At 36.7% G+C, this 20,572-nt stretch overlaps 3 protein-coding genes and 1 long non-coding RNA gene across 6 annotated transcripts; all 4 read right to left on the bottom strand.

Moving 5' to 3' along the window:
* Positions 1-549: 549 nt before the first annotated feature.
* cln3 (CLN3 lysosomal/endosomal transmembrane protein, battenin) lies at positions 550-5,226 on the bottom strand. Of its 2 annotated transcripts, XM_079455897.1 has the most exons (16): positions 5,015-5,226; positions 4,482-4,624; positions 4,356-4,392; positions 4,181-4,277; positions 4,009-4,080; positions 3,849-3,928; positions 3,169-3,254; positions 3,006-3,078; positions 2,706-2,849; positions 2,472-2,617; positions 2,333-2,385; positions 2,056-2,124; positions 1,898-1,953; positions 1,635-1,728; positions 1,008-1,148; positions 550-912 (listed from the first exon to the last, which is right to left on the bottom strand). In XM_079455897.1, the coding sequence occupies exons 2-16, from the start codon at positions 4,534-4,536 to the stop codon at positions 796-798; spliced, it is 1,320 nt and encodes a 439-aa protein (XP_079312023.1). In that variant the 5' UTR covers positions 4,537-4,624; positions 5,015-5,226; the 3' UTR covers positions 550-795. The 2 variants fall into 2 exon arrangements, with proteins under 2 accessions (XP_079312023.1, XP_079312022.1); XM_079455896.1 differs by lacking the exon at positions 5,015-5,226 and having other exon boundaries at positions 4,482-4,819.
* A 303-nt stretch (positions 5,227-5,529) lies between these two features.
* aldoaa (aldolase a, fructose-bisphosphate, a) lies at positions 5,530-9,760 on the bottom strand. 2 transcript variants are annotated; one of them, XM_079455903.1, is made up of 7 exons: positions 8,312-8,477; positions 7,738-7,856; positions 7,378-7,644; positions 7,118-7,278; positions 6,766-7,024; positions 6,487-6,686; positions 5,530-6,355 (listed from the first exon to the last, which is right to left on the bottom strand). In XM_079455903.1, the coding sequence occupies exons 2-7, from the start codon at positions 7,847-7,849 to the stop codon at positions 6,260-6,262; spliced, it is 1,095 nt and encodes a 364-aa protein (XP_079312029.1). In that variant the 5' UTR covers positions 7,850-7,856; positions 8,312-8,477; the 3' UTR covers positions 5,530-6,259. The 2 variants fall into 2 exon arrangements, with proteins under 2 accessions (XP_079312029.1, XP_079312030.1); XM_079455904.1 differs by lacking the exon at positions 8,312-8,477 and adding an exon at positions 9,500-9,760 and having other exon boundaries at positions 5,604-6,355.
* A 489-nt stretch (positions 9,761-10,249) lies between these two features.
* Positions 10,250-12,337, bottom strand: LOC306893840. Its single transcript, XR_013786631.1, has 4 exons — positions 12,179-12,337; positions 11,782-11,892; positions 11,550-11,687; positions 10,250-11,411 (listed from the first exon to the last, which is right to left on the bottom strand). It is a non-coding gene; the product is annotated as an uncharacterized lncRNA (long non-coding RNA).
* Positions 12,338-13,382: 1,045 nt separating this feature from the next.
* On the bottom strand, positions 13,383-19,349 carry LOC306893832 (prostasin-like). The gene is made up of 10 exons (XM_079455895.1): positions 19,198-19,349; positions 16,739-16,759; positions 16,485-16,647; positions 16,118-16,389; positions 15,853-15,998; positions 15,491-15,713; positions 14,616-14,745; positions 14,297-14,544; positions 14,064-14,161; positions 13,383-13,895 (listed from the first exon to the last, which is right to left on the bottom strand). Exons 1-10 carry the CDS (start codon positions 19,295-19,297, stop codon positions 13,617-13,619), a joined length of 1,680 nt encoding a protein of 559 aa, XP_079312021.1. The 5' UTR covers positions 19,298-19,349; the 3' UTR covers positions 13,383-13,616.
* Positions 19,350-20,572: the final 1,223 nt, after the last annotated feature.

Below are 20,572 nucleotides of genomic sequence, written 5' to 3'. Positions count from 1 at the left end.
TCATTCATGTGTACGAACTTTATATTATTTTACTTCCTCAATTATACGGGGTACAGCTGAATTTTTTCAACGTAAGAGTTTGTTTTCAGTTGACCTCACATGAATAAAGGTTTAGGCAGGATTTCGATGTCTATTGTTTATTATCAGCTTTTGATTACAGAACGAAAGCTCGTTTCATTAACGATTACGCCTATTACACATTACTATACCTGCATACTACCATCTAGTGGTCATAATTATTTGTTTTAAATAACTTTATACTTCAGTTCAGTTGAAGCACTTCATCTTTTTGTTCCTTTTCTATTCTAACGCCGTTATAAAACACGTGGGAAAAGAATGGAAACAGGAAATGAAAGCTGAACTTTGCAGATGAGGAGAAAAGCAGATGGCGCAAGTTTGTGTTTGCTGACTAGATTCAAAAACCAAGGGTGAGACCATTAGACTCCATTAGCCACAAAATGGAACTGAAAGCACGTTTTAAATGGAGGACTAAACATATCAGACACTAGTTGGCCAGTTTTTCAAAAGGGTCATGAAAGCAACACACAATCAATATCACAACTAAAATGTTTTAATACTGAAAATTAATTAGTTTAAACACACATGATCCCAGGATCCTGAGTTGAAATGGTAATGGTAAAACATTTATGTAAGTAAATCACAATATTTTAGTGACCAAAGAAAATTTTCTCATATTTAAAAACCACCAGCCAATGTGTTTTTTTAAACACACACGCAAACACAAACTTTTTAGGCATAAAGGTTTACCAACATGTAAGCATCACTCTCTTTCTCTCATAATGAGCAGAAGTAATGGTGAACAGGGAAGGAAGCAGCTGCAGAAAGAGCAATTCCCAGACTGTCCCCTACACTTGCTGCAGCCATGGCGAACTCTCTCTCACGGTCAGCAGTCTGTTCAAAGACACAATGTATATGTTAGCACTGTGGACTATTAATGGCTATATGTGTCTCTAAATGAAAGTACAGAATGAGTGAGGTTCACATACATCCTTGCTGATGAAATAGAAGGTGTTTACATATGCTGCTCCTCCCAACAGACCCTCATAAAAGACAATAATAAAAACCACCCATGGGTTTGGCAAGAACTGGTAGTATACTGCGACACTCAACAGTGCAGCATTCACACACTGAGAGAGAAAATGTGAGAGAGAAATCTGAGTCACAAATCTCCTAGCATTACAAAAATAATAATAATCAGTATGTTTACATTCTAGTATATATATAATATAACAAGGACAATAATTCAGACAACATTTGGGCATTTTGAAATAATCAGCAATGTGTTATCATGGAAGATTTACATTGAAGATTATTTTCCAAATCTATCAATGCCCCAACAATAATAATTAAATCGTAATATTAATAATATAATTAAAATGTCTGTCTTTGAATGTTGTTGCATGTCTTATACAAAATTCTTTTTATGCTTTTATGATATTGATAATTTGTATTGTGTAGCACTTTGAGAGTCGTGTTACACAAGTATGTACTATATGCAGCATCAAATCTAACCTACATTTTATATCCATTATCATATATCACAGACCCTCAAGATACTGTCATTGGCATCAGCCATTGAAAACCACTTAATTGTAGAAGTATGCAACTCTTACCTGTAAGAGACAAAATAGCAAGATTTTCCTGATCTTGAAACAGAAAAGTGAAGTCCGGGAAAAAAACACACCAATCTGGTAAAGGGTCTGATACCTGCAAAATAGAGCCGTAATACATTCCTTTGTAACATCATCGCACAAAATCAAAAACACAATTTATTATTTCTTATTAAACAACATTCTTGTATGTTGACTGTTGTTTTAGTAGGAGCCACTAAAAATATAACTCAAAGGTATGAAATTCAGATCGATATGCAACGTACCAGCGATATTGTTCTGCATGTGAGAGACGGGAGTCAGGAAAGTAGAGCAGCTCAATCTAATGTGTGTGTGTGTGTGTGGGGGAGAAAGAAAGATGACAGTAAATGTTACATTATTTGTCTCTATAAATCAGAGCAGGGGCAGTACAGACAGCACTCACCAGTCCTTGGTTAATGTAATACTCCGCGAAGTATACCAAACCAAGTGGTACAATAAACTTCAGAAGACCCTAAAGGAATAAAATAAGTAAGCACACATACTGAAGAAAGAATCAAATGGAAAGAAAAAGTGCACTCCAGTCCTGACTGTAACACAACAAGGTAAAACTTAGATACAAGTAATGCACAAGACAGACACCTAACCCTTTTTATTTAAAAAGTCACTTTTGAGCAAATAAGATTCACATAACTAAGGACCAAATAAATCACAAAGCTTACTTTCATGATGTATAGTTTGTCAATGAAGGACAGAGGTCTGATGAGCTTGCCTTCTGTTAAAAGGAAAACATGGAAAGGACAATTATCAGAATGATTCACTATAAATTGACTTGAACAGATGTTCACCAAAACCCATCACCTTGTTCCTCTTGATGTTCTGTATCCGCCAGCTCCTCAATTAAAGGACGTCTCTCCTGAACATTCTCCACCGCTGAAGACCTGTGAATAACCTCAATGTCGGTCCACTGCGGAAATGAAGCTGGAAACGTCAGCAGGAAGAAATAGCTAGAAGAGACAATGGAAAGCAAAGAGTACATTTTCACACAAAAATGTCTTCACAGGTATATATGAAAGTTAAGGAAGTTCTTCTGACCTGACTGCCAAAATAACAGGGACAACCAGCATAATCATGAGAGAAATACGGGGTGTCAGACCAGCCTGTGTAAACACAGAGTAGAGAAGTGCTCCTGCAACCCCTGCTGCCCCTGTGCCAGACCCCCAGCCATTTAACACGTTTCTTTAAGAAATATTAGAAGAAATACATTTTCAAAAGCAGTGAAATCAAAGAATTAGGATTAAGTAAGTAAATAGTATAAGAAAATACATGTGTTTTTTATACTGCACACAGTATATTTCTGGATGGTTAAAAGGATGGATCTCTAAGAGGCCTTACCGGTTGAAAAACACTGACAGGGAGAGAAAGGAGAGCTCCCCCAATCCCGCACTAACACTAGCAAAGACAACACCTGAGGAAAGATTTAGAGATTTAACGAAACATTTGATCATTTCTTACTGCAGTTCAATAGCAGGAGAAAACACACACAAACACGTATTACCAAATATGCTCATCAATACGGTTGAAGAGAAGGACACCATCAGGAAGCTCACTACTGCCGTGATGAAACACACCAAGACACGGAAACTATTCATTAATAAAAGTTGAAAGAAAATATGAATATTATAAACTAATAGTAATATTAATAATCAATAAGTTGGTAAAAAAAATTAAGCTGTCTGTCAAGCTGTTACAAGCCACTATAGTAATACCTTCAGTGCTTGTCAAATTTATTAGACCACCGGTCATAATAAAGAGAAAACTATTTTTTTAAGAATCTGTCAAAAACAGATGTATTTTCATTTACTACACAAATATCAAACTGAATTGACGAAATAGTGTTTATTCACATATAAACATAAAAAACTTTTGTGTGGCCTTCTTCTGCCTTGAGCTTGCTCTTGTTTTTATTTAATTTTCAAAAGTCTCTGTTGCTATAGACGATAATTTGTCATCTAAATAAAAAAAATCATAAAGTGCACTACAATTTTTCTGCATTCATTTGAAAACAGCAAATTCATGCATAACAACAATCATTATATGTTAACATTCTGCTGGATTAACCATTACAGAAACCAATACTGTTAGTTCCATTGGGTCGTGGCGGTCTAATACCTTTGTATTGTAGCACTGTAAATATATGGATGTTTGTAGTTAAACATAAGCATGTGTCAACTTTACCCATAAGGCATTTTGTGTATATAGAAGGGTGCTGCGAGTTTTATTATGAGGGTGGGTAGTATATCAGCCAGCAGCACAGCCTTAAGAGACATAAAGAGAAATATTACATAAGGTAATTCAGGGAGCAAACATACGCTTAAATGTGAGTGACAAGACTTACTGCAGTGGATACAGGATTGCAGTCATAGCGGCTGCTGTTGCTGTTGTTCGACGTTTCTACATTAATCAAACTCTGTGGGGTAAAGAGGATCAAAAACAAGAACATCCGTTGACTTGACTCTGATGGCATTGACATAATACTGAATTCTTGTCAATCACGTGAAGATGCTTACATGTGCTGTTGTGTTTTGGGATTCTTGTTTTTTCAAGATGTCATGAGCAGCACTCAGCATTACCACATATCCAAAGTTATTGCAAAGCCCCAACAACCTAGAGAAAGAGATAATGAATATTGCTGCACTTAAATCACGTGTTCACAGTAAACGTTAAACAGACAGATTTACATACCAAAACCCAATACAATTCCTCCAACGTTGAACACGACCTGGGAAAATAATATCTTATGTTAAAATCCCTATTCCTTTTATGGGTATTTCTGATTGCAATGTTAAAGCCGACATTAAAGTAGCCCACCTTCACCGTCAGTTGTACCGACAGGGTCAGAGTTTACACTGTCTGCTTGATCCATTGCGAACACTTTATATCACTCGACGTTTAACCGCAAATGTCCATAAAATTCACTCATTACTTAAAAGGTCGGTATGACCATAGCTCATCTGAAGAGATATGCATGTCAAAACAATAAAAACCAAGGCGAAACGGGTCCATCTTAATCCACTTTCAATATCTAATATTGCGCAAGTTGACATAAACATCACTAATCACAGCAGGAGGTGCAACACAGAAACACGTCCGACTGCGCTCTGCAAGGAGACATAAACAGTTCTGCCACACAACACCGTTTCACAGTCAACTCACAGAACAAATCATTTCAATTTAATTACAAATAATTATAAAGTATTGCACTAAGAAATTAAATATTTACAGGTATATATGGACTATTTTCCATATATTTCAAATCATTCCATTAATTGTTAAACCCATTAATTTTATTTTCAGATAAAAGAATTCATCCAATAATTATAATTCTGTCTTCATTTACTCACTTTCAAATAGTTCCAAATGAATTTCTTTGTTCTGGTTAACACATGAAGATATTTGAAAGAATGCATGTAACCAAACAGTTCTTGGCTTCCACCATTGACTACAAGACATTTATACAGATTTTGAACAACTTAGTCACCATGAAACGGAAGTTGCTTTTCCGTATTGTTACGTGTATCCGAGTGAATAGGGCTCTGCTAGTAGAAAACAATGTAGGGCGGGGCTTTATTTTCCATTCCCTTTATATTGGTTTGTTGAAAGTTGGGCCTGGAGGGGAGGACTAAAAATGCCTGGCCATTGGACAGTCAGCAAACGCCCTACCTCTTTTTTGTTGCTGACGTCATTTGGAGAAGATTTGTTGCATTATGTTTTTGATTATTTTTTTTTAATAATGGTGTGCACGGATAAATCATTCATAACCACTGCAACACTGTAAAATAAATTTTTCCTGTTTGATTCCATGGGGACATTAAGGGTGAATAAATAAAGACAGAATTTGTATGGTCCCTTTAAAACTAAAAAAAATGGGCTACTTAAATGTATATATACACACTCACTTTTGCAAGCAAGGTAATATTTTGTATGAACAACACCGTGAAAGACAAGAACAAACAGCAAGGCTCAATAATTTAGTCTGGAGGGTAAATACATTTACATATTAAAGCTGCTTTACGGTTTATAAGGCACTCCAATGTTCTTGATTGCTTTTTTTGCCAACGGTCTTGATCTACCATCACATACTGCACAGTTCAAAAGATGACAAAATATACAATTACACTACCAACATAGAACCACAGAACAGTTTGACACAACATAGAAAACGTCAAAACTGAGGTCAGCTGTGAGAGATACTTTAATATTTTTTCAGTGTCATAATAAACAACAACATACCACCGAAAGGCAGTTGTGCTTAGTACAAGTCAAATACAATTTATATACGTGTCTACAAGTACAAGAGCAATGTTTCACAAAGTGATACAGTAGCACACATGGGAGTGTTAATAAAAGATGAAGAGAAAGATCATTTTCCGGGCTGAAAACATCTAAATCTCAAGTTATTATATTACAATTTATTCATTAATATAAATACTTAAGGCCTCATCTCCCCTGATTTCATTAGGTTTTTTTTTCACAAATATTGAATGAAAAGGGAATGGGTCAAATAACAAGAGTTCAGAGCATTTCGTGCAATGGAGTTTCATTATTTTTCAGGAATAACATTGAAATATAAAAAGGCCTCTTTGGGTTTAGTAGGCATGGTTAGCCACAAAGAGAGACTCAGCACCAGCAGCACCCTTGTCTCCTGTAGACACATATTTCCCGGTACAGGCCTTGCTGTTGTTCTGTAGAGGAGAATAGAAATGTTATAAATTAATAATCTAGTGCCAATGGATTCAAATCTTCTATATACTTAAGACTTTGAATACATTTAAACATTGTTGCTGCTGGTTTTCAAGTCTGTACCCATACTTACAACAGCTCTCTTTAGGAACTCATCCTGGCACGCCTTGCCATTCTCCTTCTTGCCACCCCAAGCTTTGAGTGCGGATGCCTGCAGGGCACGACCATAGGAGAAGGTGAGTGCCCAGGGCCTGTGCAGGGGACACTGGTTCATAGCGTTCAGGTTGAGTGTGGCCTCCTCCTCACTCTGGCCTCCAGACAGGAAGGTGACACCTGTTTTTAGAAGCTGAAAACATTAGGATGCGGGCATACCTTGTAACGTGTATGTGAGTTATTGAAGTTATTTACTAACCAGGCACAGCAGGCGGAACGGTGCGGCGAAGAGCTGTGACGGTCGCCATGGCGATCTCCTGGGGAGTATTCTTATGGGAACAGGAGTGCCCAGCGGTTACCATGTTAGGTTTGAGAAGAGTGCCCTCTAGGTACACATGATGCTCAGACAGGGCCTTGTACATGGCAGCCAGAACCTTCTCGGTCACATACTGGCACCTCTTAAGGTCATGATCGCCATCAGGCAGAATCTCAGGCTCCACGATGGGCACAATGCCATGCTTAGGAAAAAGCATTCAGAGAAAATCTTAATAAATAATACGCATACATTTTTAAGATTATTCTGTGTGGATATACATCTGTGTATGTCTCACCATCTGACAGATGCTAGCATAACGTGCAAGCACATTAGCATTCTCCTTGATAGCCAGGCTAGAGGGTGTTGTGGGGGTGATCTTCAGCACACACCTCCATTTGGCAAAGTCCGCCCCATCTTTCTTATACTGGGCACAGCGCTCGTACAGCCCATCCAGACCTGCAATATAAAGTGGGAGTATTTTAGTCGTTTAATACTCTAAGGTAGCGACAGATTCTTGACCTTTGGATTATTTATCAAAAACACAGCTCTCTTAACCTTGTGTGGTGGTTTCGCCATTGGTGCCCGCCAGGGGGACAACACCCTTGTCCACTTTGATGCCAACAACCATGCCCCTTTCCTTAAGGAGCTGGGAGAAAAGTTTGCCATCATCTGTCTTCTGGTAGAGGGTCTCATGGAAGAGAATGACTCCACCGATACAGGGCTTCATGCTGTCATCTGCAGTAAAGAGCAGCTGACGGTACAGCCTCCTGTTCTCCTCGGTGTTCTCAGCATTGATACTCTGGAATCGCTTTGCTACGCTACCTGCGTAAAGTCAGCAGTAAGGAAGTATGAGATAATAGGTGTAAATGGGCAAAACTGCTTATTAGATATTTAACAAAAGGACCAAATATGTACCTGTAGACTCATCGGCAGCCAGAATGCCTTTGCCAGGGGCAACAATCCTGAGAGCAATATCATTCAGCTCCTTCTTCTGGTCCGGGCTGAGAAATGGGTAAGAGTGGGGCATTTTGACTCTGGGGAGAGAGATATATGGGATGATGAGATGGAGATAGCTCAGATTACATAAACAATAACTTTTGAGTATGATTTTTTTTTAAATCAGACACAATAAAACTAACAAAAGCTCGTGAAATTAAGTGATGACGCAAAAGACACACACCAAACCCGAGTAAAGGTCAAAGTGTTCAGATGGGCGTGTTTACTTCACACACCTTTCTGATGAAGGAAGGAAATCATTTATTTTTTACCAATTAAATAGATCTTATTAATTACTTTTAAACAGTCCTCACTCGAAACGTTCTTGAGATGTGACCACGAGTAAGGCACGTTAGAAATAACAGTACAATAAAATATTTGAATAGCAACGGAAAATGCTAAAATCTACTAGCGAAAGACTTTAGCATCCCGCTTCGTTCGAAATATTCGTCTCACTTGGAAACGGCACTTTATGTTATAAAGAAACACTCACCAATTGACTGCGGTTAGCGATGCGATAGCGTTACAATCACAGCGTCATTCACCGAACACGATATTTTCCTGCGTTGCAAAGAAGTTGAAATGAAGGAAATAATGTATGACGCAACCCGCATATTAGCCAATCAGGACGTGATAATGGTTTGATTGATAGCGCGCAGAAGGCGGGAGATCAAGTGACGCTAATTTTGTAGAGACACTGATTGGCCGATGTGCCAAAAGAGGCGTGCTTCAGAGTGACTCACTTTATACTTCAATTAGGGGCGGGTGTATATGTTTTGGTGATACGTGACTGGCATCACATGCTGGAAACAGAGCTCATGGTGATGTGGTTATACAATGTAGGCTATGCAAGAAGATACATATGACCTTGAAATTTGCCCGTGCATTACCAAACAGTATTTGGTACTGTAAATTCCTCTTTGAAGTTTTCGGCCTTCATTATGTTTATTGTCATATACACAATACAATTCTTAATCATTTGAATAGAATAAAGATATAGAATACAAATATAAGTGGGAGGTAAAACAATTTGTGATATAATATAGAAACAATACAATATATTATACAAAATATACATGATGTATATTGTATACAATATATAATATAAATGTATTCACTTCCCCTGTTTGCATCTGGTGAAGGTTTAGTTTCCATGGTTTCTCCAATAGCATTTCGGAATAGCACAGAGATTGTGAATAGCAATGTTCTATAAAGATATCTCATTGTGTAGCAATTTTATGAACCTTTATAGCATAGTTGGACAAGGACCTTGAGTTCCATGGCTCTTAACATTCCAGCAGCACTTCTAAACCCCACTCATGTTACTTTGAACACCAAAGGCCAAAATTAAAAATAGACACGTTCAATGGCTGAAAGCCCATGGTCAAGCTGAACCCCACATAAAATATTTCTGAAGGCAGTCGATTAAAAAAGTAAATATGATGTTGAATGCTCAGCTCAATCAATAAAGATTGTATGCAACCTTTATTAATGACGCAAAAGCTATTAACTAAAATTTCAGTGCAAATGTTTGCTACAAAACTAACCTGAACGTGCAACAGTACAACTTAATTTGCAACAGTTTAAAATAATTTGATTTAAATATGACTACAGACTACAAGCTGTCAATGATTATTTTGCAGTACAAAACAAAAGAGAATGGAGAATGCATGCTTTTTACCGTTATCTGGAGGAAGGAAGGTACGCTGAAGAAACTCCCCGAATGGAGGCAGAGGAGATCTGGATAGACTGTGTCACAAGACTGATGCTGGATGACCTGTATTTATTCAGATGATGTGACCTTTGACATTCCGTGGGTTGGGCTAATCTTAGCAGCACACAAGCCCACGATGCAACTGGAGAAGGGCGATGTGACATTCACGTTCCCCGGCATGCAGCAAAGAAAGGTTAAAGAGAAAGAGACACAGAGAATCAGGGCACTATGCTATTAAAGGAGTTGCTACAAACACACATTATTCCATGCAATCACAAATAAACAATGATGAAATGGGGGTGGGTCCAATAGATGAAAAGTAATAATCTGAATTCTTCTGTCATCAGGAAATGGATCTACTGTGACATTATGTCATGACCTTTAATCTTTGAAATATATTCTCTAGATTATCAGAGCCAATAGGAAACCATAGAAAAAATAGAAACTTCAAAGATCAAATATCTTTCCTGTGGCTCAGTGGTAAGAGCATTGCAAGGTTGTGGGTTCGATCCCAGGGGATTGCAGATACCTATGTAAAATGTATAAGATAATGCAATGTAAGTCGCTTTGGATAAAGGCGTCTGCCAAATGCCTAAATTTAAATGTAAATAAATTATGCCCACCCCAGATAAATCCAAGACAATGCAAATGTCAAAGTGAATTCTTTAAAATTCTAACATTAATGCTTGGTGGCCAATAACTCTAGTGGACACAACACCTTGTAAAAAATCTTTAATTCTTAGAAAAAAGTACACTTATAAAAATACATTTTGAAAATGTAATACATAAAACAAATTACAGTTAAGGATTGCAGCTGCTTTCTGACAAGAAAAGGGACATCCAAAAGTCATAGTAATATATTCTGGATCTAAGTATATCAAAATCTGGCCACAAAACTGTATCATATTTTACAAAAAGAAAAATATATACATGCCTTTCATATTTTATAACCAAGATGCCTTGTAAACAATTAGTAAATCACTGGACAACATTTTAATTGCACTTGTATAGTGTTTCATGTCACTGGAAAATCATCATTACAAATTTACCATCTATCAAATTATACCAAAGAATGCATAAAGCAGAATTAAAGGAAAGTTAAAGGCGGGGTGTGCGACTTCCAAATTCCGCTTGTTTAGACAAAGTCGGGCTGAGTACCAAAACAACCTTGTAGCCAATCAGCAGGTGCACAGTACGGACATTAGTCGAGCCGAGCTATGACGAATGCGAAAGATGGGGGTAGGGGTGTGTTTGTTTTGGTGATTTGAACTTCAAGAGAAATCAGACATCCCGCCTTTAACCCAAAATAAAAGTAGACCTTTTTACATCAACTTTCATGAAAAAAATGGCAGATAACATTTTGGGGTGAACTTGCCCGTTAAGTATTACTGCTAAATACTATGAAAAGTAATGCAACGACATCAAAAATATGTTAAACTGTTTTGTCGAAATGTATACTGAATGATGTGCAAGCAGTATACTTAATTGTTTAAAAGTATGTCACTGGATAAAACCACACTCCACGCTGGTTGTAGATATTGTGTTTTATAGGTCTCACACAGCAAAGCTCTTCTTTTTCTCTACCAAATAACTATTTTGGCTAAAACCTTTTCAAACGTTTGAAATGTTAATGCTAAAGGATGATAGTTTTACAGAAGGATGTAAGAATGTACCAAAGAATCCAATCATTATAAAACACTTAAAAATGTCTTGTGTCATAGCTAATTGTGACTTGAGCAGATTTTAAGGTGTCTTTAATGTGAGGAGGCCCATCCACGGTCCCTTTATCCTTTTACTTAAACTTGATCTCAAAGCAGAAGCAGTTGATGGAGTCACACTCTGGAGGTTGACAGGTACAGGCACAATCCCACATTGCACACTGCAATAAAGAAGAAAATCATAAAATCATATTATAATACATGTCATAAACATTCATATTTATAGGGATGTTTGCTGTCTAATTGTATGAATGAAGTTCATCTCTACAACTGGGAATAATAGCCAGTGCGTCACTTACATTAGGGGAAGGGCAGGAGGAGTCAAGACAGGAGCGCAGAGAGGGTGGACGACAGTCACATGACTGGGCACACACTAAACAGTACTCACAAGGAGAGAAACTCGCACAACAATCTGAACACTGAGGATTACACTTGGCCTGTGAGGAAAGAGAACCGGGGTCCAAAGTGAAAACTTAGAAAGGAAATAAAAAAGAAGAGACTGGCTCATCATGATCTGATAGCGAGTTCTACCTTGAGACAGTGATGACACCACAACACACCCGCAAGGAAAATCATGTAGATCCCCACTGAGATCATGATGATGGCAGGCAGAGGGAGGGAGAGAGCCCACGCAGGAACAGCCTAACAGAGGACATTATATAGAGAGTGCGGTAGAATGAAAACATCAACGTGTTTAATACTCACGAAAATCTAAAAGGTATTTAGTTCTGCATTAGCCAACAAAATAAAACTATTGTAAACAAATCGTTAACGGTATTGTTAACAAATCGAAACCACGATGTAAAACCATAACTATTTTTATATACATCAAACGGGACGCCCAGAATCAGAATGAGCATCTATCTGAAAGCCGTCATGGCAGTGATACAAACTAATCTTGTCAATAATGAGGCTAATAAAAACTTACCATTATAACGTCCCAGCATTCCCAATACAACTCACGGGAATTTTAGTTATCTCAGCAAATTTAAGTAAATGTTTACTCCAGTTAGCGTGATGCTAAATGTGGCGGAGTTGATGATCAGTGTTGTCCTGGCAACACATTTGCGACTTCCGGTGACTGTATGGCGGGCTGGAAGGGTCAAACTCATTTCATACTAAAAACTGGTTTGGCAGTCGTATGTCGTATTCGGTGTTGGGTAAATAACTAAATACCATTGCTACTTTAAATCAACTTTGTATTTAAATAACACCATCTTTAATGATGGTGTCTATAAAGTAATTAAATCCCACATACTTCTCAAAAGCATTTAAAGCCATGTAGCGAGATGTAAAAACAACAACATTTCAACAAAATTTCAAACCATCAAGAATTTCCACCTCTTAATTTTTACTCCCAAATTTACATTTCAATATTGTTTTATACAGTTTACACAGAATATTTGATATCTATAGTATGTATAGTATGTTTTCAATATCCCTGCTTGCAATAGTTGTATTTGACATATATATATAATCTGTATTTATCTGTATTTTATATATATATAAATACAGATTATATATATGTCAAATACAACTATTACAACTGTTATATATATATATATCTTTATTCTGTGTTAGTTATTTGTATGCACCATGGGTCTGAGAGTAACGCAATTTCAATCCTCTATATGTATGTACTGTACACGTGGGAAAATTGACAATAAAGCAGACTTTGACATTGAAAAAGTCACTGACATCGACTCTGTGGGATCAAAATGTGTGCCATGAATGACTGTATTGATGAAGGAATGAGGTACACCGCACTTGCAATTAAAAAGGGGGAGGAGATTGAAATAAACTCTGGGTATACCAAAGAAAACCTGCTCCCGACCAGGTTAGGTTTACAGAGTAAGTTACTATAGCTACTGAATCTGAGTATAAGTTACCTCTCTTTTAGAAACGGGCTTGAGTTACCCCATTCCTCGCATTTTGAAACGGAGAACCTAGAGTTTCCCTCATTTCAGGGTTAATGTACTCAGAGTTTTCACAAAACCTGCTATCTTATTCATAATCACAAATGTATTTTGAGAATTAGATTTGTGATATATTGGGATTGTGGTTATACAGATCACTCTGCTAAATGAGACATGTAAATGGATCGAATGAAAGTATTTTTAAGAAAAACAAGACACATTTTAGTAATTTGTTTTATTTGGAGTACAAACAGTGTTGTGATTTAATTTTAATTACTTCAATACTTTCATTTATTTAAAACAATTACAGATTACAGAAAACAAATCTCAAAATCTTTAATGAAAGATCAACATTTTAAGTAAAGGGCTCTCGAACATTCTGTGATTAATTATCTGGCTTTACATGCTGCCTTTGTCAGTGCTTTATTCAGTGCTAAAGTGACAGGGAGTTCAGCCTTGATAAAAAGCCTGTATGAGGGCTGGCAGAGAGAGCAGCAGGATGCATGTAAGAGAGAGAGGGGAGAAGGACTCCACTCCATCCATAATAGATGGACCATTGTAGGCAGTCTCATAAATGAAGTTGTTGAATTGAGATGTCTTCCTGAAGACTTGCATTCTTGGGCCATATTGTGGGTACATATCTGGGTGAGTACTGTAGTCCACGGACAAAATACCAGCCTGAACCCACATGTCACCCAGTTGACACATCAGAGGACTGCCTTCATCATCCTGTGAGTGAGACAAACGTGAGTTACAAATGTGTATAGGTGACAATAATATTCAGCAAATTTTCAGAACAAAAGTCCACACACTCGTGTCCAATTGTAAATCTAATTGCGTTCAATGTCACCAAATTCAAAAGTGACAGCTGAATTTAAACAATGATAATACACATACTTGCTGTGCGTCCACAGGCTCTGTGCAGATATACAAGTCAGAGTCGATATAGGGGCCACAGGGTACAATGTTTGTCTGGAAATCCTCAAGACCTGGGGCTGAGGCAATAATAACAGAAACTTGAATTAAAAATAGATCATGTCACCGACTCATCTAATGATAATTTATGTGTAATAAAAAAGATATATGTGGTTATTAATATAATTCAGTTACAAGCACAAACAAACACTCACATATGCCATTTCCGGTGTTCCACCCCACTACAGAACATTGAGTTCCGGGCATAAAATCATGATTAAACATGTTGAACGACACCACATTGATGTCGTTTGATAATAGTGGTTCTTGCATCAGTTCCACAAGTGCCACGATGTTTTCTGGACCTTCGTTGAAAACAATATTTTGTACTGGGAAAGTCATCTCCCGGTCGCAATCCCTGGCTAAACCGACCACCACTGACCAATGAAATGGCATCATGGCTCTGAAGGATGAGATGGATGTCAGTACACTTATCTGTGATTGAGTCACTGATTTTACAGAACCTTTGATTACCCGTTAAAGCAGCTAGCAGAAGTTATGACATAGTTTGGAGCGATCAGTGTTCCCATGCACGCATGGGTACCAAAAAAGCGCAGACTAGCCATCATTGGCCATTTCCCAAGGTTATTTTCACACAGGTTTTCTGAGGAGAAAAGACAGCTTGAGTTATTGTTCGTGTGTGTGTATGAGGTTTTTCTACATTGCATTAGAAAACAGCATTATAAACATACTAAACATTGTCTTGATAACAAAGTTTTAATGCAGAAAGGTTTTTGTAGGAGTTTGTGTTTACGAAACATAATAGCTTAATATAAAGAAGTACAATATATTTGAAATTATATAAGTTTCACATATAAGTATATAAAAAAATTAATGAACTTATATATAAAACCTAAATATATGTGAGAGTATACAGCATATAATACTTAAAACATTTAAAGAATTCAGTCCCCACTTTGACCGAAAAAACATGTTAGATGGTGTGTGGGTGATGATCATTCTCAATATTAGTATTAATTTATTAGTGAGCCATAAATCAATAGAATTAAGGTAAACATCACCTAGACTAGCACTTACAACACCAAGAACATAACATTTCTGAATTGCCCGGAATTAATCATATGTCACTTTGGATAAAAATCTGATTTTCTAACAGTAGCCTGGACAATTACAGTTGCAGAGAAAATAACTCTGATGTTTGTCTTACTGCCTAAATTTAGACCAAACAAACCTATGAGGGTATGAGAGGGAGCTGTCAGATAGGGCTTCTGATTAGACAATAAAAGGAACCAAATTAAGGTAGAGAGTGAAATGGAGGGATTCAATTAGTATATGGTGCAAAAAAATATATACATATGAGAGGATTGTGTGAATAGCAGTTAACATACGTGGACAGGTTACATTCATGTCAATTTCATCTTCGATGGAATTATATCTGACAAAACCCGTTCTTTCTGCCTCTGTATAACCACTGATCCATTCCTGATATTGAGAAATTCTGGAATACACCCCAGGGTAGTCAGGCCAGGCACAACCGTTACCAAAACTCACAACACCGGCCTGGACCCAAATAGGGCCGTTTCGGATGACAATTGGACCTCCAGAATCCCCCTATACAGTGACAGAGAATTAACAACAGTCTGTTTTGGATATCTTGTGTCTGACAAGTAAACGTTTTAATGGTAAAATCCTCTTTATGTATTTATAGGTAGAATATTAAATTAGGTAAGTTTAATGAACATTTTGATACCTGGCATGAATCTTTTCCTCCCTCCAACAGTCCAGCACACATCATGTTGTCTGTTATGTTTTGGTTTCTATAAAGGCAGCCACACTTTCTGTTTCCAACTATAGGCACATTTACATCCTGCAGGTTTTGAGGTGAAGGAAGAGGCTCTGGGAGAGGTTGAAGAACGAACATGATCAAAACTAAACAACGACTCAAAACTCAAGTCAATTTTTTTCATATCCAGACGATGCATTGCATGTATAAATATAACTAAGTTTCTTCTTACCACCAGAATTTACAGCCCCCCAACCTGAGACCCACATTTCCAAGCCAGTGTTAAATGTGCTTCCCGCTGCGGCCAGACAAGCTGGTGTGATGTTTGCAGTGAAGGTCACAGGTGAGGAGAGTTGAAGAAGAGCCATGTCATTGTCATAGGTTAATGGGTTGTACTCTGGATGTGATATGATTCGAGCTATGCCTCTGGACACCTCATTTGGATTGGCGAGTTCCTGACTGTGTCTTCCCAGAAACACTGTAAAATTGGAAGGATCAGGGGCCCTGAAAGGAAGAAAAAACAATTATCATTAAAAGTTTTAATGAAGATTTTTAAGCCTAGTTTTGGTAACTGAAATTGCGATAATTATTTTAGTTACCCAGGAAAACAGTGAGCTGCTGTCAGAACCCAATCATCATTGATGAGTGATGCACCACAGAAATGGCCATCATTGTCATGAAGGCTGACCTGCCATGGCCAAGCACCGTTTGGAGCCTCCTGTCCCCCCACTATTTTAGTGTTGTGTGTAGCCCTGCCACACACTTGGAGAAAAGTAAAGGACTCTTAGACTGACACTCACAGAACAATGGTATGTGCTACAAATGTAGTCGTTAAGAGATGAGAATAATTTACCATCAGGTTGGCAGTCACACCCTGAAAACAAAAGAAACAAGATGAGATGTCAGTAGTTTTCAGATTTAACAAAAAATATTTATCAGATTAATCATGCACATTTAATTTACGCTTTCTGTTACCATTCTGTCTTAAAAACCTGTTAAAAAATATATTTTCATCAGACTATTCAAGCCGACGCACCATAACTAACCAGTCACTTTACTGAAATGTGTCTTTAAAAAATTTGACTTGAAGGCATATGCTTAAATGTTTGAAATGGGCTTTATGACAAAGATATAATTGTAACAACATATTGGTTCTTTCATTGCAAAGCTAAATAAAAAATGTAAAAATGGATGACTTCTTTTAAATAATAAATTCGAAACTGTTCAATAATGTGATAGAAGCTGGTTCATGAAATTCCATACTTTTTTTTCAAACAGGTTTTGTTTCTTAACTTAATGTTTTGTTAAGGTTAGAGCCGTATACAGCCATGGAAACAAACAAGAGCCAAGTCCACATTTTAATACCAGTCCAGTGTCTATTGAATTTCAACAAAATCAAACCTCAGGAGGGACATAAAGTCATTCAACAGCAATTATGAGAAAGACTGACAGCATGACAAGAAACATGAAAACTGTGATACAAAACCAGTGGCCTGTATCACAAAGCGAGAAGATCAGGTTCTGCTGTAGCACAAACGTTCTTTTTCAACTCCGGTTTGATCCAGAGTTTGTGCACCTGAAAGTGTGATACTTGCGGCAAACAGCCAATCACACGGAACATTGAAAGCATCATCAGTTTGATTGACTTTGTCATGATCCTGGTTTTCGAGTCTTGTGGCAGGATCATGTCAGTCCCATGTGTTTTGTGTGGAGAAAGAGCATTGTTTTGGTTTGTCACGCCATGCTCTCTCTCCGGTGTCGCGTCCTTTAGCCCCGCCCCTTGTTTCCCTGTTAGCGTCCCATTAGTGTTAGTCTTGTCGCTGGCCCTGGTCCATCTTTCCCTTAGTGTTTCATTCCCCTCACCTGCCTCGTGCAATCCTCCTGTTAGCTTTCCTTTAGTGTTTTATTCATGTCACCTGCCGCACCTCTCCCTGTGTCATCAGTCCTTGTTAGTGTTTCCCTTTATCTAGTCCCAGTTTTCCTCTGTCCCTTGTCGGTTCATTGTCATTATCATCCCTGTTGTAACGGCACCTTGTTGGATTATTCCTGTTCCAAGTTTGTGGATTTTGTTGCATTATTATTCAAAGAACTTTGTTTGTTTTGTCCCCCTGGTGGGAAGTTTTAGTTTTCATGTGTCTTGGTTTTTGTTCATGTTTTCCCCATCGTGGGTCTTTTGTTTAAATAAAGTTTTGTTTTCTCTCACGTCTGCCTGCGCTTGGGTTCTGTCCATAACCGTGACAGACTTCTCACGAGTATCAGCACAATTCACTCTTTGGGTGAAGATGAAGAGATAAATATGAAAAATTAATTGAAACACATTTACAAGGCAGGTATAAACACTGCTGCAGTGATACTTTGAGAAGGCAGCTACTGACTATATCAATGCAGAATAAACTAAATTGAAATAAGTCATATAGGTTAACAATAAGATCAAAAGATAATGTGTATGCTTTATTACTTTAAAATGCTTTATATATTGAAGTTTGTTTTAATATGAATATAGTTATATTAATTGCTATGTTTAATATTAATGAATTCATAATAATTATCAACTCATATAATAATTATATGAATGTGTTTTGAATTATAATCAATAACTGTAAATATACAATACAAATAAACACTTAGCAGCTAAATATTTTCCCCTTAACATCTTATCACTTCATTTGGAGCGAGAAATACTGTGCAGGGTAGCCGTGTAGCCTTAGCTACCATGGTGACGAAACCCGCTCCAAACCAACCTTCTTGAGCCCGAAAACTCGGAGTATGCTCAAACTAAACGCAAACTTACCTGGATAAAAATCCAGACCAACTTCGTAATATAGGCCACAGGTCATCACATAAAAAATATTCTGAACTTTTTGTAAATATTACTGTTGTGTTGCTTAAAAGTGAATATGAACTTGTTTTCTTTGCAATATTTGAGGTCTGAACAAATACAGAGCATCTTTTTTGTTATTTTGAGTTTCTTACATTTTTATTTCACATTCATTTTCTGCAAATAATTGTTAGTTCATGAAACAAAAAGGAGCATTTACCTAACAAATACCTATAAATAGTCCATTATTGCTGCAATTTTCATGCTCAATCTCAAATTCTCATGACAATCGAAATATTCTTTAATCTTGTATATTACAAATGAGTATATGATATTGGTTTGATCATATCAGTTTCTTCATTTTCTGTGCTTAATTGAGAGCTGTAGCCCTCTTAATGTGCTTTTAGAAATTAATAAACTTCTTTATGTTTAATAATACATTTTATAAGGGTAAGTAAATAAATTAGACTTTATATAAATATGAATGCAGTTACCTTTGGTAAGGAGGTTAAGCACAAAGACCAATGTCAGTTTCCCCAACATCTTCATCTCTTTGACCTCATTGTGAGCTCTTGATCTTATATATCCTGACATCTCCACACCTCTCTTCAATCTCTCATTGGTGCCTGACTTACCTTAGGCACACCTAAACAATGACAAAAATACCTTTTTTTCCAAAGATTCTGTAGATTACTGAAAACGAAAAACATTTACAACATTAAAAACTAAATTTCAACGGAAGACTTGTTGACTCACAAGATTTTGTTTAAACTACTCACTCTTGACATGTTGACATGCACCTAATCTTGTTTACTTTACAATAAGGTTGTATTTGTTAACATTAGTTAATTTTACCTTCCATCAATTAATAATAAACAATACTTTAAGTGTTTATTATGAAGTCATATTTAAAATTCAAAAACTTTAAAGCATAAGTAACATTTGTTGTTACGAGTTTAGTCAACTCAACGAGAAATGAATTGAGTTTTCTTATATTTCTAAGTTGTATAAATTTAAGGCAACTATTTAACAAGTTGATCCAACAAAAAACAACAATAAATATGTCAGTACGTTAATAAATAGTAAACAACTTTCTTATTATTAGATCATGCATTTACAAATGCAACTTTATTAAAACATTAGCATTTTGTTTTGTGACATAAATGGGTTTCTGTAGGACTGCAACAATAAAAGCCCAAATAAAATAAAAGACAAAAACTATGTTTTATTTAAAAACTAAATCACTTAATATTTTAGTACAGATAATTCACAGACTAATTCAAAGCTAATTTAAATTTGTTCTCAGAAATCATAGTAACCAAAAGGACAACATGTTTGGTTGGCAGTGAAACTGGTTTTATTATTGTCTTGACACAGTAAAAACAATAAGCATCACAATAGCTGCAGATATAACAAGGTGTGTTCGCTTTCTATTATAGTCTATTTAAAACAACATTGACGTAAGGTCATTGTACTTTCATTGAATCTCTGCCAAATGTACTCTGTCACAGTCCTTTGTGCCCTTAAAAGCTTGTGATGAACAAGAGAATCTCAAAATCTTTTATTTCACTTCTTAATAGGCTACTAAATTATATGATGACACATTTAAGTTTTTAAGCTTTTTTTCCTGTCATGCTATTTTTATTTGACTGAAATTTGTTGTATTTTTATTTGTTGTGCTTTCTGTTGCCGTTACAAACTGCATTGCATTGGTGATTTGTAATAAAAAATGGTTGTGAAAAAAATGAAATAGCGTCAAATAGCTCATGGGATCGCTCTGTGCTTTGACTTGTAAAAGCTTGTCAATCATACATTGCAGAGACACAGGTATTTTGGAACCATGTCAAAAGGCGATGCATTATTAATGAA

The sequence above is a fragment of the Barbatula barbatula genome (genome assembly GCF_947034865.1).
Source record: "Barbatula barbatula genome assembly, chromosome: 5".
Classification (NCBI taxonomy): domain Eukaryota; kingdom Metazoa; phylum Chordata; class Actinopteri; order Cypriniformes; family Nemacheilidae; genus Barbatula; species Barbatula barbatula.
The sequence above is the reverse complement of the archived record's forward strand: the minus strand, read 5'-3'. Positions and strand labels throughout refer to the sequence as shown.